The sequence below is a fragment of the Canis lupus genome, chromosome 11, assembly GCF_011100685.1.
Source record: "Canis lupus familiaris isolate Mischka breed German Shepherd chromosome 11, alternate assembly UU_Cfam_GSD_1.0, whole genome shotgun sequence".
Taxonomy (NCBI): Eukaryota; Metazoa; Chordata; class Mammalia; order Carnivora; family Canidae; genus Canis; species Canis lupus.
Genome location: NC_049232.1, coordinates 62895810 through 62912350, shown reverse-complemented (window position 1 = coordinate 62912350; position 16541 = coordinate 62895810). Strand labels below are relative to the sequence as shown.

General features: G+C 42.8%; 1 protein-coding gene across 7 annotated transcripts in view; it reads right to left on the bottom strand.

Moving 5' to 3' along the window:
- Nucleotides 1-961: 961 nt before the first annotated feature.
- The window catches only part of ZNF462 (zinc finger protein 462), a 136967-nt gene continuing 121387 nt past the window's right edge, over nucleotides 962-16541 (bottom strand). For 6 of the 7 annotated variants that reach the window (XM_038553028.1, XM_038553030.1, XM_038553027.1 and 3 more), the window contains 3 exons: nucleotides 9483-9615; nucleotides 5055-5178; nucleotides 962-3879 (listed from right to left, as the gene is read on the bottom strand). In XM_038553028.1, the coding sequence (XP_038408956.1) occupies nucleotides 3672-3879; nucleotides 5055-5178; nucleotides 9483-9615 (465 nt within the window). In that variant the 3' untranslated portion in view covers nucleotides 962-3671. The remainder of the gene's footprint in view (nucleotides 3880-5054; nucleotides 5179-9482; nucleotides 9616-16541) is intronic. The other variant, XR_005367094.1, reaches the window with a different exon arrangement.

Below are 16541 nucleotides of genomic sequence, written 5' to 3'. Positions count from 1 at the left end.
AGGTGGAAGTGTAACTCTATGGTTCCAAGGAGTGGCCTTGTGGCAGCCCCTACTGGGACTAATCTACCAGTACATTCCACTTCCTTTCCAGAAAATAAAGTGGGAATATGGATTAGACATCAACTCAACAAAAACACCGTTCATTTAATTGATGGCGGCCACAAGAGCTGTTTTGCCAACGATAAGTTCTACATTGCTTTCTCTTTAGAAAAAACACACAGAATGAACTTCTCAACTCAGTTTTAGAAAGGTTGAGTAGCTCTTGAGCATTTGATAATAAAAAGTTACTAAGAAAGTGATTCTTGATTGATCCTTCATTTCTTTGCCTACTAGGAAGCTCTGAGCCAAATATATGGCTTATGCATGGCCTCTTGAGGCCAAATTTTTAGAACGAGCTCTGGACAAAAGATACATGACCCTTTCATCTCCTAACCCTGGTGAAGATGGATAGTATAAATCAGCTTGGAGTTTAACAGTCTGTGCTGATTTTAATGGACTCTTCTTCTAGTTTTCATGTCTACTACTTTTTCCTTTGATTTATAACAGGGTAGCTCAAATAATATTTTAATGATAATAATTACTGGTGCAGGATGCACAGTAAGATAGTTTGTGGTAGTCGTATCTTGCAATTAGCTTAAAATAACTGCTTATGGATTCAGGGTCCCCAGATGACATTTAATCACAAGTATTTTCTCTTTCTGAAGCTTCATACACAATTTTGACTTATATTTTTGATGGAAACACCCCCCTCCATGAAATTTCCCCAATTGGGGCTAAGTATCTGATGCAGAGATACCAATTCTTAAAATCCTAGCTCACACCTCACTTTGTTTTCCATACCTGTGTAGATTCAATGGCTTGAATTAGCTCTCATGTGCATGCACTGAATAACACTGTTGTTATTCCTACATTTCATATCTGTAGTCCTATCTGTAAATGATCTACAACAGATGCACATAGACACATGTGAAAAAAATTCTTTATTAATTTCTCACATTTCATTACAAAAATGTATGTTGCAAACAACTTGAATAACCTACTGGTGTGTTTTTGTTGTTTTTTAAAACCCTTGGCTTCAAGAACTCAGAATCTCCCTCTCTCCTATCAAGTATCGGGAAACACTGATTATTGGAGTCAACAGGTTCTCATTTTGCTATTTATTTTCTTCTCTCAAGCTCTGAAAAAAAATGTCCTCTGTATAAATTAAACAACAAAAAAAAAAATGTTGTAAATTCTATGTCATTACAGTCGACAGAATTATAATAATGCATCCAAAATGTGCGGCCACAAAATATCAGGTATATGTTTGAAAACAGAAAAAAATGACATTCTAGCCCTGTTAAAAGGATAATGGTCCCATATTTTTATTAACAGGTTAGCAAAACAAAATCCAATGGATTACAATATTTACATGTTATTTGAAAAATAAAGTAGTGATAAAAGCATGTCACAATTATTTTCTTTTTTTTCCTTTTTCTTTCTTTCTTTTTTTCTTTTTTTTTGTTTTTTTGTTTTTTTTTTGTTTTTGTTTTTGTTTTTGTTTTTTTTTTTTTTGGTAACCATTACAAACACCCAATCCAGGTATGGAACTGTTTAATACATATGAAATGAGGCCAATTAAAAACAAATATGGACACAAAATGTTATCTTTGTCTAGATCACACTTTCCCCATTTTCTGGTTTCCACATGATGGCCCCCATCCCTAAAAAAAAAAAAAATTTAAATTAAAACAAACTCCCTACAAATAAAATTTCTTAACAGCAAGAAAATAAAAGAAGAACATGCTTTTCAAGTAAGGACTTATTCCACAAATGCAATATCTTTCCATGGATTTTATTTGAAGCTGTGTGGGACACTGTCATCTCAGCAATTCCCTGTCCCTTACTTCCCTCCCCCTCCCACAACCCTTCCAAGTAAAAAAAAAAAAAAAACAAAAACCAAAAAAACAAAAAACAAAAAAACAAAAAACAAAAACGAAAACAAAACAAAACATGAAAATCAAAGGACTCACACACACGCACATGAGCACACACGCATCCAAGCACACATACACACACACACACACAGAAACTTCTATAACCTAAGCTTCAAGGAAAGTTCTTTTCTACTTTTTTGGAATGAAACCTTTTGTTCACAATCAGAACATATTATAAATGTAGACTTAGATTTAGTCTAAGCTGCTCCCTCCTGAAAAAGCTAATATGGGGAAACAGAGCAGCTGGCAGCTAGATTAAGGAAAAAAAAAAAAAGTAGTTTTCCAGGCTCCTTGTAGGATATAAGTATTTCTTGTCCACTCTCACCAAAGGGATGGGATTCTAACACATCCCCTTGTCCTGCAAAATAAGTGAAAAACCCTCCCCCAAACACAATGCAAACAAAAACAGAACACAGATTCTAAAATCACACACAGAAGCCAGCCCATCCGAACAGAAATTATTTGTGTGAGACGGATAATGTGTTAATTTGACGAGCAACAAAAGGGTGAAGAGGACTTCCTCGTCTGGCCCACAAGCTGCATAGCTGTGCCGAAAAGTTTGGTTCTTTAGTTAAATTAAGAAAAAAAAAGTTAACTTCTTTGTTATTTCCATGTTTAAAATAAAAACATTCCTATTCACAAAAAAAACCCTAAATCTCCCTTGCCCCCAAATTAAAACAAGAACAACACGCACACAAAAAACAATTTATGTGAAAACTGAATTGTGCTGTGTTTGTAACACTCAAATTGATAGAAAATAAACATATGGCAAACAAAACTCCACAGTCACCATAAAATTAGCTCACATGAATCTACCAAATTCTAAATTATAGTTGAACACTAATAAACAGCTTACCTGGAATAAAGGATGACAATTCACAAACAGTTATCTAATAATTAAAGTCTGTTTCTTTTTTTTGTTTTGTTTTTTACTAAAATAATTAAAAAAATCACAGTATTTTAAGAAATAAAACCCACGTGGGGATTTTAAGCACAATTTGTGTTCCTTTCTTTAAAACTCTCTTTTTTTTTTTTCTCCATTCACCGTCTTGCCCAGCAGTTCTCTCTACATTTAACCACGACGACGACAGGTAGTACTGACAAATGCAGAGAATTCCCTTGGTTAAGTTTGAGGTACTAGGAAACAGGTGACTGTTTTATGCAAAGCAGTTTTTTTGTTTTCTGTGTTTTTTTTTTTTTTTGTGGTTTTTTTTTTGTTTGTTTGTTTGTTTGTTTGTTTTTTTTCCCAAAGCGGCTGCAGTTAGGTCTTGAAAAAGCTTAAGGTATTAAAACTAGAAAAACGCACCAAAAGATGTGCGTCAGAAAGTTGTTCCCCTAAGAGAAGTCTTCTACTGTCATGGAGCTTGTTTCCACATCCTGTCCAAGACCGCCACAGAGCACACCGTGCGCACGGGAGGTGCTTCCGTATTCCACAACAAATGACACTTCCAGGATGAAGATCCAGAAGAAAAGGTGTAGTGATGGAAAAGGAGCCACATATTCCAACCATTTAAATAACTTTAATTTACATACTCACTCACACAGGTACCAGTGCTTTGAAAATAGATTGTTCAGTCCTAAAAAGCAGCTTTGTTCTGTCTTCTTTTCTGTCCCCCCCCCTTCTCAGCCCAAGCTGGCCCTCCCACTTTCTCATCACGGTTCAAGTACGGTTTGATTAAGAATTTCACCAAACGCTTATTCATTTTTGGCCTCTGCATTCTCCAGGAGAGATTTGTCAGCAGCTACTACACAGATGGCTACTGTTTCATTCTTTAGGGAAAAGTCTATCCCGATTGCCTCGTCATCTTCCTTTTCCTCTATAGAGGGCATCTTAATACTGTCCTCCACACTCTCTTTCAGGTGGATTTCTTCTCTGCTCACCGGCTTGGTGTCATTCAACGCCCTGGAAAAACATTGATGGTAGAGATGGATGGGTATGCATTTTTTTTTTTTTTCAAATTAAACAAAAAAGTGTACTTATTTCCCTGGTCCTAAAAAGATCCTTGGGGTTTCCTTTGTATAAATGCCACGAATGTAGGACTAAATTGCCAGTGATTTATCCTTGCTACAAGTTAGGCCTAGGTCATGTCTTTCTGGCATCTTATTAAAGATGTGAATCTACAAAAGTATCCATTATTATACTATGTTTTAATTACACCATGTATAATGTGGACACATTAACATGATTATTTTATTTTCCCTCATCTCCTGCATTGGTCACAGGTCATAAGTGATAGGAGCAAGAACTGTCTTTTGCTCAGGCTCATCTGTGGAGCCCACAAGTTGGAGATTGGCCATCTTTATTAAGACTAAAAGAGGAACTCGGGTAAAGATTTATGGATGGGTCCAGAAACAAAGCATACAAAGAGCAAAAACCTAAAGAAGGGACCCATGTCTTGGGAAGCTTAGTTATATTCTCTGAAGTTTCGATGGCTTGGGGCTTCTGGGGCATTTTCTACTCAAGGACCAACTCCTAGGTTCTCTCTGTGTCTCATGGCTAAGAGTGCCTCATCTAGGGGACAGTTTTATGTTCAAGTGTTTTACGGGTATGCTCCCACCTACCTGGGAGGCAGGCAGAAGCTGGCTCTGTCCCCGAGGCAGAGCATTGAAGGCACCAAGAGGTGCGAGGGCATGTTCAAGGCCACTCAGGGAATGAGTCATCACAGAGGCAGGAACAGAAGCCAGATCTTTTGACCCCGGTCCACGCTCTATCAGAGAATGTCATGCTAATGAAAGCTGAAGGGACACTGGCTGGAGAAGAGCACTAAACTTCCACGCGAGGGCTTGGGTGGGATTTGTCATTCGTAAAGACGATTTTTCCACATTTGACTGGTGTCTGGGTGACCATTTAAAAAACCAACAGAAAAGAACAAAACCTAGTTCCTGACAACTGCCTCTCCTCCCATGCCCAGAAGTGTGACACTGAGGGAGCGGTCTATGGATTGTCAGGGGAACCAAAAAAAAAAAAAAGAAAAAAAAGAAAAAAAAGAAAAAAGAAAAAGAATAAAAGAAAAAGAACCTGCTCTCCCTGCCACTTCTCACTCTGGGCAAAGGCGTTCCTGGGATGGCTCAACTTACATGCCGTGTCTCAGCACGTGCCTTTCCCACTCAGAGCCCTGTGAAAACGCCCGTCCACAAAATTCACACGGAAAACGCTTCTCGGTGTTAATAGCAGCCCCACGGTCGGAAAATCTCATCAGATCTGTGAGGAGAAAACAGAAGTGTTACCTGTGCGCTGTGGGAGGCGGAAGACGTGAGTCCACATTCGTTAGGAAACCTCCTCTCCTTCCTTCACTCCTGAAACCATCCGTGAAGGCACTTCCACATTCCTTACTCTTTCTCCTACTGGCTTTTCACCTAAGGGTGCTCTCGGCTAGTTCTCAAGAACCGCTCCTGGCTCCCTGGCCCCCCAGTGTCCTCCAGGCCTCCGCACTGCCCCAGCTGCTTCCATAACAGGTAATCTGGGTCTTTCTGGCCTGAGGAACCCCTTCTGTCCATTCCAACCATTTTTTCCTACCAAATCTCTTCCTTCTGAGATGCTTTGTCAGTGCCTCATGGGTTAGCACCTACCCGACGTGGGGTTCCCTTTGCTCGCTAAAAGGAATACAGCAGCACTGGACCAGGTTATGCGTAGCAGACCTCAGGGCTCTGACTCATTCCAAGTAAGGCTGAGAGCTCACCTGTCATGGATGTCATAATCACCTCGCACGGAGGCTACGGGCCCTGAACGAGATCTGCAAGCGAAGAGCCTAGTGTGAACGAGAATCCTGGACAACAGGGCGGCCAGGATGTGAAAGCATGTCCTCAGCTGGTGAGGGACCCTGGCCGGCTGCCTGGCATCTACTCGTCAATCGATGGTATTCCTGAATGTGGGGATACAGACATTTCTGGCCAGGTCTGTTGTAAACATCAGATATTGACTGTCGTGTTGTTTCCTCCACGGCGCTGGGCACATGTTAGGGGTCTGATAAATGTGGACTTGGCTGGCTAATTGTTTACAGACCACCCCTCCTGGCAGACTCAAAGAGGAGAGCTCACATGGCCTTTGTGCTCTCCTGAGTCCTGGGCCCATATGTCTTGCATTATACCACAGAGGGCCCGTCTTCATGTGGGTGAAAAACAGCAGGACCGAGATAGTCCTGCAGCCACGCTGCGACGTGAGGGCGGCGTGCAGGCAAGTGCCCACTGTCTCTACGAATCTGATCGCTCTGCGCCTGTACATGCGTGATGTTACAGGAGGAGGTCTCCTGGTTGAAACACTCCATCCCATAAAACCCTCAGGATGACGTTAACGGGATAGGTGTCTCTGTGCTGCCTTAATCTTTAGCACAAAAAGCTATGTGAATGGGGCCAGTTTTAACAAAAGATGAAACATTTTCTCACAAATTAAGAAGATCACCACACAAGCCATTAAAAATAATTGCACAGACTATCTTCCTTGATTCTTTTCATTGGAAATGAGACAGCACCATCTGCTCTGCGCATTAATTCCTTAGCAGGGATTATCTTGGGCAAGAAATCAACAGAATGCCTTCCTGACTCCTCCCAACTGCATAATGAGAGGGGGCGGGGAGGATTCTGCTTGGGTTAATTTTGATTTCTTCATGCCTGGCTTCTTCTCTTTCAAATTCTCTCTGAGCTTCCTAGGCAGGACCCGCAGTGTGGCCACGGGCAGTCTTCCTTCCAGTTCCCGGGTTGGAAAGGGCACTGGCAGTGGGGTAGCTGCAAGGGCCTGAGCCCCCTGAACGGAGTGCGCCTGATGAAAGGCTACGTTGCCAACGAGGGGTATGCTCCTGGCACATTTGCTCCTTTACCCTTAGGAAACATGAAACCAGTCATCTATTCTTTCCAATGGCTCATGCTGTTTCATCCTCAAAGGAGGAGACCAGTCATTACCTGTCACACATCAAATAGCTCTCCATCAGCCCTGAGAGCTGCACTAAAGCCACCTCCCGCTCTACTCCTAGAAGACAGACTGTCTGGCAAAAACACCCCGAGGCTATTGTGTGCCATTTCTTCTTGTTGGCAAGAATATACCTAGATGGTGGAAAATTGATTCAAAGGAGATGAGACAAAGGAGGCTGTTCTTTCAAGAATTGCGAGCAGGGTGGGGGGTGGGCTAGGCTTGTACTGCCCATTAACAACACTTGGAGTTACTCATGTAAATCCCCTATGCTCAGAGAAGGGAAGCATGCTCCTCCACCCCAAGACTCTTCTTTCCCCCATGTGGTTAAGGCTCAGGAATGTGGGTACTACACTTTCCAGTGCAAAGCTAGCAGCCACCAGGAAACTGAACTGGTCTGATGCCATAGTGCCCCTGAGAAGGGGGCAGCCACACCGGCCAAGCAACAGTTATTTGCCTGGTGCCCCCCCTCCCCCAAATCCCTAACTGTTACCTGTTTTTCTAATTTGCTATGCTTTCATTTTGGAGGAATCACAGAGGAGGGGAGGACCAAAGGGGTTCTTGCCTCTGCAATGTGTATAACCTCTAAAATCGTATGTGCTCAGCTTTAGAGATTAAAAAAAGTCACAGCATCCAACAAGGAATAATTTATTTCCTGGAGAGGAACAGCAGGGCACAGAGCATCATGAAGCAAAAGGAGCCTCTGTACCCTCTGTCAAAAGCATCCTCTTCCAGAGAACTTTGGTAACAGTGCACAGACGTTAAAGAATTCATCACTAAGAACATATTTGTGAAATGTTAAAAAAAAAAAAAAAGGAAAAGGAAATTAGGAACCATGCTTCCTCAGATCATAGCCATTTTCTTTGCAAGCAATGGATCACTGCGGCCTCTGCTAATAAAAGCTGTCACTTTACAAGGGCAGTCAACCCGGATGGTAGGATGTTTTCTTTGTCCATTTATTTTTTGAGGTTGACCACGGGCAAGGTGGCTCTGGAGGGCCGGCGGTCCCTGCTGTGGTTTTCACTGGGGGGTTTAGGGGCCCAATGGCTCCTCGTGTTGCAAACCTGTGGTCTCCTGCTATGGTGTCATGGTGGGAATGGAGTGGAAGTGGGCCCGGTCAGGAAAAAGAACAGGGGGGAGCCTTCGAAGGAAATGGCCCCCAAATAGGCTTCAGTAGGCCCACAGACAGACGGAGCAAGGAGGAAAAACAAAGATATTCTGCAGGGGTGCACCTCAGAGTGAGGCCCGGAGGGGATTCAGGGCTAAGGCTCCCTTCACCTTAGAACATTCCACTGCCCAAAGGGTTGGGGAAATGGGATGTAGTGTAAAGAGATTGTGTCTTTGGAGCCCAAAAGACCTAAATTCAGCCTCCAACGTATGATGGTTTTGTTTTGTTTTGTTTTTCCCCCTTAAAATGAGCTCTTAAATTTTCTGGGCCTTTATTTCTCCATTTGTAAAATGGTAATACTACCACATACACTGCAGGGTTATCATCACTTATGAGGTGATTACTACGTTCTAGGAATTGGGCTGGTGTCTTGTATGTGATCTCATTTAAGCTTTCCCGCAACTCTAGGAGGTAGGTGATATTATTCTTGTGATAGATGATGAGTGCATATGGGACAAAACACTTGACCCAAAGTCACAGAGCAAGTTTAGCAGGATAACTGGGAGTCAAATCCAGGAGCCTTGACATTATATAAGATTAAGGATAAAGGATTATATAAAACCCACCAACACTGGATCTGGCACATAAGGAAGCCTGATGCTGGTAACTAACACCATCCTTCTGTTATCTATGATGTTTGTTATCCACGTGCTTTTGATGAATCTGCAATCATTAACCTAACAGAACCTAAACCCATATTCCTCTATGCGCCGTCTGGGGATTTCCACAGTGTTCTATGTTGAACAATATAGAACGTCAACCCTAGGCCATACACATGTATGCTTACCGCTAAATATACTTTTGAGAAACTTTATTTGCAAAGTAACAGTAGGCTCAGAGGAAACTGGAAAAATAGTACAAAAATCCCATGAAACCTTTCCCCCTAAACACCTGGCTGAATGAAAACAGTTGGCCTCTTCCTCCCTCTTTACAAAGCAAAAAGAGCATCAGAAGAGGGTTTAGGAAAGGGCCAGGCAGAGGGACTTCTGGGAAAGCTCAGGGCTCAAGTCCTTTGCAGTCTGCCCCCTACCCCCCAACCCCACGCAGCCTCAATACCTAAGCACCCGATGGGAAGTTCATTTATATTCCCCCACAGCTTTACGGTGTCCTCTGCCTCACTGCCTGCCTGTCCTTACTGTGAAGATCCCCTAGACACCAGCTTTCCTTATTAAAAACAAATCACCACCATAGGTTTTTAAACAAACATATAGCTCTAGTTAGAGAGAAAAGGTCTGTCTTCCTTGGAGTTCCCAGAGCTGGTAATAGTTTACGAAGACATGGCCCTTGACACGTTTCTGAACTCAGTCTGTTCTGCTACTTAACTAAGAAGGATCATTCCTTCTGTTCCTCCTCCAACAACCTTCTGCCTCCCTTCTGTCTCACCATGGACGTGCTAGATGCCAGCTGGGCCTCCGAGGGCAGGGCTGAGACTAACCTCTGTCAGCAGCCTTGCTGCTCATTTCCTCTTCCTTGTCCTCGTCCTCACTGCTGGAGCTCTCCATCTTTTCCTTCATCTGTTCCAGCTGATCCAAGTTAACCCGTCCAACCAGCTCAAAATTACGGCTCACCTGAAAGAGGTCCAAACAAAGAAGAGAATAATGAACCACACACGGGATGGGGGCTCTCCCCGGGGGGAAAGATCTTTCCACCATCATTTTCCCTGGACCGTGTGTTTTTGGAACCAGGACCAAACAACACCAGCGCCGCAGAGGCCCTTTACGCTTGGACTGTGCCAGAGATGGATCTGAACCTCACCCCCGCGTTCCAACATTTTTAGAGGAACATTGGACAACCTTCCTCACCAAATGCAGTAAAAGAATACGAGCTCTGGTCAGCAGGAAAGCGAGGTATCACAAAGCCTGGGGGATAGGCTAGATGTCCAATAACACTTTTTGAGCTGAATTCAAAGGTGTAATTTTTGTAAACTATCCAAGGTTCAAATACCTCTGGAGGTGAAGAGGCTCCCTAAGTACCCTGAAAAGCAGCATGAGAGTCACAACCTTCCTCTCCATGGTCTCATTAACCGGGAGGGCCATGGGCGGCCCCAGCTTAGGCCAGATGACGACTAACTGACTCCCGACTCCATAAATGGAAGACAACACTGTTACTGTTAGTCTGTTTTTGAAGCTATTGATTAAGGCTGGGATTACCTGAGAAAAAAGTCTAGATGAGTAACCCCTAAAAAGCCCTCTGAGTGTTAACTAGGGCTGTAAAAGGTGGTTAGAATAATGTGGGAATCCAAACTTTCTTCCAAATAATGTCCAAGGGTTAGATAAAAATCCACAGTAGGAAAATTTTATAATGATGCTATGTTTAGGAGTCTCACATCAACAGTAGCACAAAATTCACCTTCTTGACTAATCTATTTTCGGAACCTCTCCAGTTGTATGCATAGAATTATTAGGAATGACAGGTGAGCACGGACTCAAGCCAACATGTCTCAAGCCAATCAACAGCGATGGGCTTATTCCTCTGTAGAAGGCGCTGTGCTCCCCCTGTTGAGGGTCAGGAATGGGACCCACAAAGATGAATGAGACTCAGTCCTGGCCTCCAGAGGCTCACAGTTTATTAGTTGAAGAGGGAAGGCAGACATCATTGAGATTCAAAGGTAGATTTACATAGCTGCTACAGTAGAGATAGAGCATATTGAGGGCACAGGAGAGGGAAAGGGAGAATTTACAAGATAATCCCAAAATACTCTCTGGGACCAGACTGGAACAAAGATTTGCTGAGCACCACCAATTCCATATGCCTGGCAGATGGGAACATCCTCATCAACTGTGGCAAATGGGAGAGAAAGAGACTCAGAGTACCAAGGCCAATAGTCAGTCCTATGAAAAGACTTAATATTGCCCCAACAACACCCTGTAGAAGGTAGGGAGTATTTAAAAGGAGGAAGAAAACTCGGGATAAAAGCTCTTTTAAAATGAGAGAAACAGGGACCCCTGGGTGGCTCAGCGGTTTAGTGCCTGCCTTCGGCCCAGGGAGTGATCCTGGGGTCCTGGGATCGAGTCCCGTGTCGGGCTCCCTGCATGGAGCCCGCTTATCCCTTTGCCTGTGTCTCTGCCTCTCTCTCTCTCTATGTCTCTCATGAATAAATAAATAAAATACTTAAAAAAATAAAATTAAATTAAATGAGAGAAACAGGGGTGCCTGGGTGGCTCAATAGGTTAAGCATCTGTCTTCAGCTCAGGTCACGATCTTGGGGTCCTGGGATGGAGCCTTGCATTGGCGGGGGGGGGGGTGTCCCCTGCTTAGTGGGGGGCCTGCTTCTCCCTCCCCTGCACCCCCTCCACTGATGCTCTCTCTCCTTTCAAATAAATAAAATATTTAAAAAAAATTAAAAAATAAAATGAGAGAAACAATGGATTGACCTAACTGTAATAATGCCATCCATGAAATCGGTTAACACTCGACTCTGAAAACAAGTCAACATGAGGGAAGAAAGATGTTTTTACATCTTTCTTGTTTTTACACTAAAACGCTCAGGGAAGGCAAGATCTTATTTTGGTGATTTGCAAAATTAATTAAAATGAACAATAAATAGACTCAGTTGAGAAGGAGGAAGAGTCGAGTTCAGAACCTTCATATTTCTCTTTCCTCCCTTGAAAGAGTTCACGGTAAGTCTTCAAAGGGCTGTGGCTTGCAGCACCTTCCTACCTGGATTTATTACTATGCCTCACTCTTACAGACCCGAATCTTTCCTTGTTTGTTTTTATGACATAAAAGCAAAAAGAGAGAGCACAAGGAGCATGGGCTTTGAAGTCTGATCCCGGTTCAAGTTCAGAGTCTGCCATTAACCACGAGACTGTGGGCAAGTTACTCAGCATCCACCCTCAGCGTCCTCGTTTGTAAAACGGGGTCAGCATACTACCTGGAACACAATCGTTCCCCAAAATGTAGTTTCCTCCTTCTTTCTGGGAATGTGGCCTTTTCCAATTTTGGCTTTTGGAAACACTTATAACAAGCATCGTAGATGCATATTTATGAAGTTATGTTTAGCCACAAAGTCTACATTTTAACCAAATAGCGTTTATGACAAATATTTGAATAAAAGTTTTCTGGGTTGCCAGGTTTTCAGGAAAATGAGATAAGGTTCCAGTTTACCTAGCTTTGAAATCTGTGTGAAGTCACATATCCTTAAGTGACCAATCCGTAGAAGGCAGCCTTTTCTGACCACATCCCTCCACTTCCCATCTCTAGCCAGGGCAACGGCAGGTGTGTGTTAAGAGGCATGAGGGGTGGCCCTTGCCAGGAAATGAAAAGAGCAAAGCCAAGAAAGGTCAAAAAGAATCCTCAAATGCCTTCTTTAATCAGTATACATTCACTCATTTCTTCCTTCCTTCCTTCTTTCCTTCCTCCTTCCTTCCTAGGGCCACTTCCCCTGCCCCAGGGCCCCATGCTAGATGTAGGAGCCCCTGATTCTCAAGGAACTCATGGTGACATAAGGAGCTCCGTCACAAAACCAAATGTTATCTTTTTTCCCTCCTTCTGGGTTTCTTTGAGGCCTGTATTTGCCCATTTCCCCATCACCATCATCCCTTCTCCGGAAACTGTTAACATTTTGGATTCTGCACGATTTTAAAAGAGCACGTGACATTTCTATGGCATGATGTTCATCTGGGGCTAGCCTACGATGTATTTGTCCTTAAGATTCATAAAATATTTGTTAGGTATTAAAAGATAAAAAGCAAAAACTAAATATCTTGCTATTTAACTAGAAGGTTTTAAAATAAAAACTCTAAGAATTGGATTCTTTTTGTGTGTGTGTTGGATTCTTACTAAACTTTAAATCCCCAGTCAGCCATCTAATAATATTAATCTTCATACAAAAAAGGAAGACTCTCCTGCTGCATTAATTTATTTATTAAAAATACTTATTTATCTTAGAGAGAGAGAGAGAGAGAGACCGAGAACACGACTGTAGGGAGGCGCAAAGGGAGATGGAGAGAGAAACTTTAGCAGACTCCTTGCTGAGCCTGGAGCCCGATGTGGGGCTTGATCTCACGACCCTGAGATCATGACCTGAGCTCAAAGCAAGAGTCAAACGCTTAACCGACTGCCATCCATCCAGGGGCCCCTCCATGCTGCATTAAAAAAATGAGCAATTATTTGAGCTATTATTTGGACTTTGAACTATCTCAAAGGTATTAGGACTTTATCACATTCACTTTTAATTAATTATTTTTTTAGTCATGAGAGACACGCGGAGACATAGGCAGAGGGAGAAGCAGGCTCCCTGCGGGGAGCCCAATGCAGAACTTAGTCCCAGGACCCCGGGACTATGACCGGAGCCAAAGGCAGGCGCTCAACCACTGAGCCACCCAGGTGCCCCATCATATTCATTTAAAAAAAAAAATCATACATGATTTTTAAAATGGAGGTATAGTTAACATACCCTGTGACATGAGTTTTGGGTATACGATAAAGTGACTGGTTTCTACATTACGCTCTGCGCACCACCAGTGTGGCTACTACCAATCACTGTACATCACTGTTACAGTCCCATCCACCGTATTCCCCATGCTGTTCCTCTCATCCCCATGACTGACGCAGTCTAGGGCCGGGAGCCTGTATCTCCCACTCCCCTTCACCCACTCTGCCCATCCCCCACCACCCTCCTCTCTGGCAACCATTGGTTTGTTTTCTGTATTTATGGGTCTGTTTCTGCTTTTTGTTTGTTCATTTGTTTTTTCGATTCCACACTTGGTTCTTGTCTTTCTCTGTCTGACTTATATCACTTAGCATCATACCCTCCGGGTCCCTCCTTGCTGCATTGTGGAGCCACCATCTCTTACCTGGAATATTGCAAGCTGCACCCCCACCTCCTGCCCCGCACCCCCGCTCCTTTCCTGGCATCCATTCTTGCCCCTTCTTGCATCTATTCTCCAGTGTGGTCTGAGAGAGTAAAACTATGTAAATCTACTCATGGCAATTTCTGCTTGCCCTGAGGATAAAATCTGACTTTCACCATAGTTAGGAATGGCCAGCTATCTTCTTACACTGGCCCACCTTCTCCAGCCCACCTGAACTGACGTTCCCGGAATACGCCATGCTCTTGACTTTGTGCCTTTCACTGCATGTGCTGCTTTCTCTACTGGGGATTCTTTCCACTGCCTCCTTCACATGGTAACTCGTCTTCCAGCCCTGCTTCCGTGTCACTACACCTGAGGAACCTTCCCTAAACTCCTTCTTGGTTAAATATCCTTACTTTCTGCTTCCACAGTGCTTTCCCCTCTCCTTTTGATAACTCATTCCAGTCAGTGGTTGTCTGGGGCCTGTCACCCCCACTGACCCGCAAGCTTCATGAGGATGGACAGACATCCTGTGCATCCCGTTCACAGCTGGATCCAGGGTCAGCGAGAGTAGGGTGCTGCTTTCACCTGCTGCCTACTGCACATCTTTCTTTTAACTTATCTCTCTTTCCTATTCATGGTCACAAAGAATCATTGGAAAATAGAAAAACTTCAAGTCTAACTACCTCTGTGTATATACAACTGTCAACAATGTATTGTATTTCTGTAATCCTGTTCTCTATGCATAGATTATTTAATGCTGTAACCATATTAAAACGTGTGTGTATCCTGCCTTTTTATGCCCGACATGGTATAAATATCATTTTTATTTTTTATTTTTTTAAATATCATTTTTAATCACTATCTATGTATCTTATCCAGTGCATAATATTGTGGTTTACTTGACTTCTTCCATAGGATTCTTACCTTTGGCTCCTATTAAAAATGCAGCAATAAATCTTACTGTATATAAATTATACAGTTTTCATTCTTTCACATTTAGCTTTAATTTTATAGGTTAAATTTCCAGACAGGAAATTATAGGATCAAAGTCAAAGGCCACGGACTTTATTCAAGTTCCAACTGATTTCCAAGTTGGCTTCTGAACTGATCATACCAGTAAGTTACTTTCTGGACCTAGAGACTGGTGGGTATCTGGTGCAGAGGACATATTGAGGGAAATTCACTTCTTTCTCTGGAGGTACACAGAAATGTATTACTCTGTTTCCCAAAAGGCCCACAAAAGAGGGAGAAAGAGCAAAGCTAAAGAGTTTGAGATTTAGAACCTGGCTCCTTGTAGCCTTTGGAAGGCAAAACTAACCATACATGTGTTTGAAGGTTTGGACTGTTCAGATACATAATCCCTCAGACTATAAAACTATATATAGACCCTTATATCTTGTGAGAGTTAGTTGTGATTGCCTACAAATCCAAAGTCCTCTGTGAAGGCCACTCGCCTCTAAGAATGTGAGATGAAGTGCCAAGAACCAGCAAAAAGCTCTACCTGTTAACACTGGAGAGTTGACGCCGTCAACCCTTCCACGCTCACGCTAGATATGCAACCTCCACAACTGTGTTCGTCTTTTTGTTTGTTGTTTTTTAACCACACAGCACAATGAATGAATTTTCCTAGCGTATGAACGAATTTCCATACTTGAGGCTTATTCTACAGGGAGAAGCATCACACGATTTACAAATACTACCAAGTTGAACATACATCTTCATGCTCTCCTATGGTGTGGTAAACCCAGTCTCACAGGCAAGCCTGCTGTAACCTTGCCGGTTAACGAAAGAATGAAATCAGACACCCTTGTCCTCAGATTACTTAGCAGACATTAAACTGGGGAAACTGTGATGAGAAGAATGCTGTAATGTTTTCAGAGCTCCCCCTCCTTCTTACTTAACATCTGTACCTTCGAAAGGGACATCCTGTCAGGATGTGCACATCACCTAATATTGCATGTTCCTGTTAAAAAGAAAGGCCAAAGTGAACATTTTTATTTCCAGAAAAAGTGACACGAGAGAACATGGAAAAACTGCCTCTTACATCAGAAATGCCCATCTCAGCTAAGGATGTGTAGCACCGACAAAGACTTTAAAGGCCTTACAGCACAGGCTGGCCAACTTTCTGCAGAGGGCCAGATAAGTAAGTATTCCAGGCTTTCTGCACCACCTAGTTTCTGTCACAGATACTCAACTGCTGCTGTAGCTTGGAAGTGGCCACAGACACTACGGAAATGGGTGAGCATGGCTGTGTTCCAATACAACTGTGTTTATGGACACTGGAGTTTGAAATTCATATAATTTCACGTGTCATGAAATAGTACTCTTTGGATTTTTTTTCAACCATTTAAAAATGTCAAAACCATTCTTAGCTGGTGGGCCATATAAACACAAGCAGTGGGTTGGATTTGGTCCATGGACCAGGGTAAGCCAGCCTCTGTGATTTACAGTGTCAGGTGGTCTACCCAACGATCTTTGCCCATCTTTGAAAGTCAGAATGGGAATGAAATCAGTAGGACAAAGTTCAGCAAAGCATTGTCTCCATAATTTCTTATAGGAAGGCGGTCAAAGGTGTAAGTAAAAATCTTGAATTCTCGGATCAGAGCATTTTGATCAGAGCTCCCATAAAAGCTTCTAGAAGGGATATTCAGCTAAGTATATTAAAGTTCTATGGGAGATAAGCCGGGACACCATAT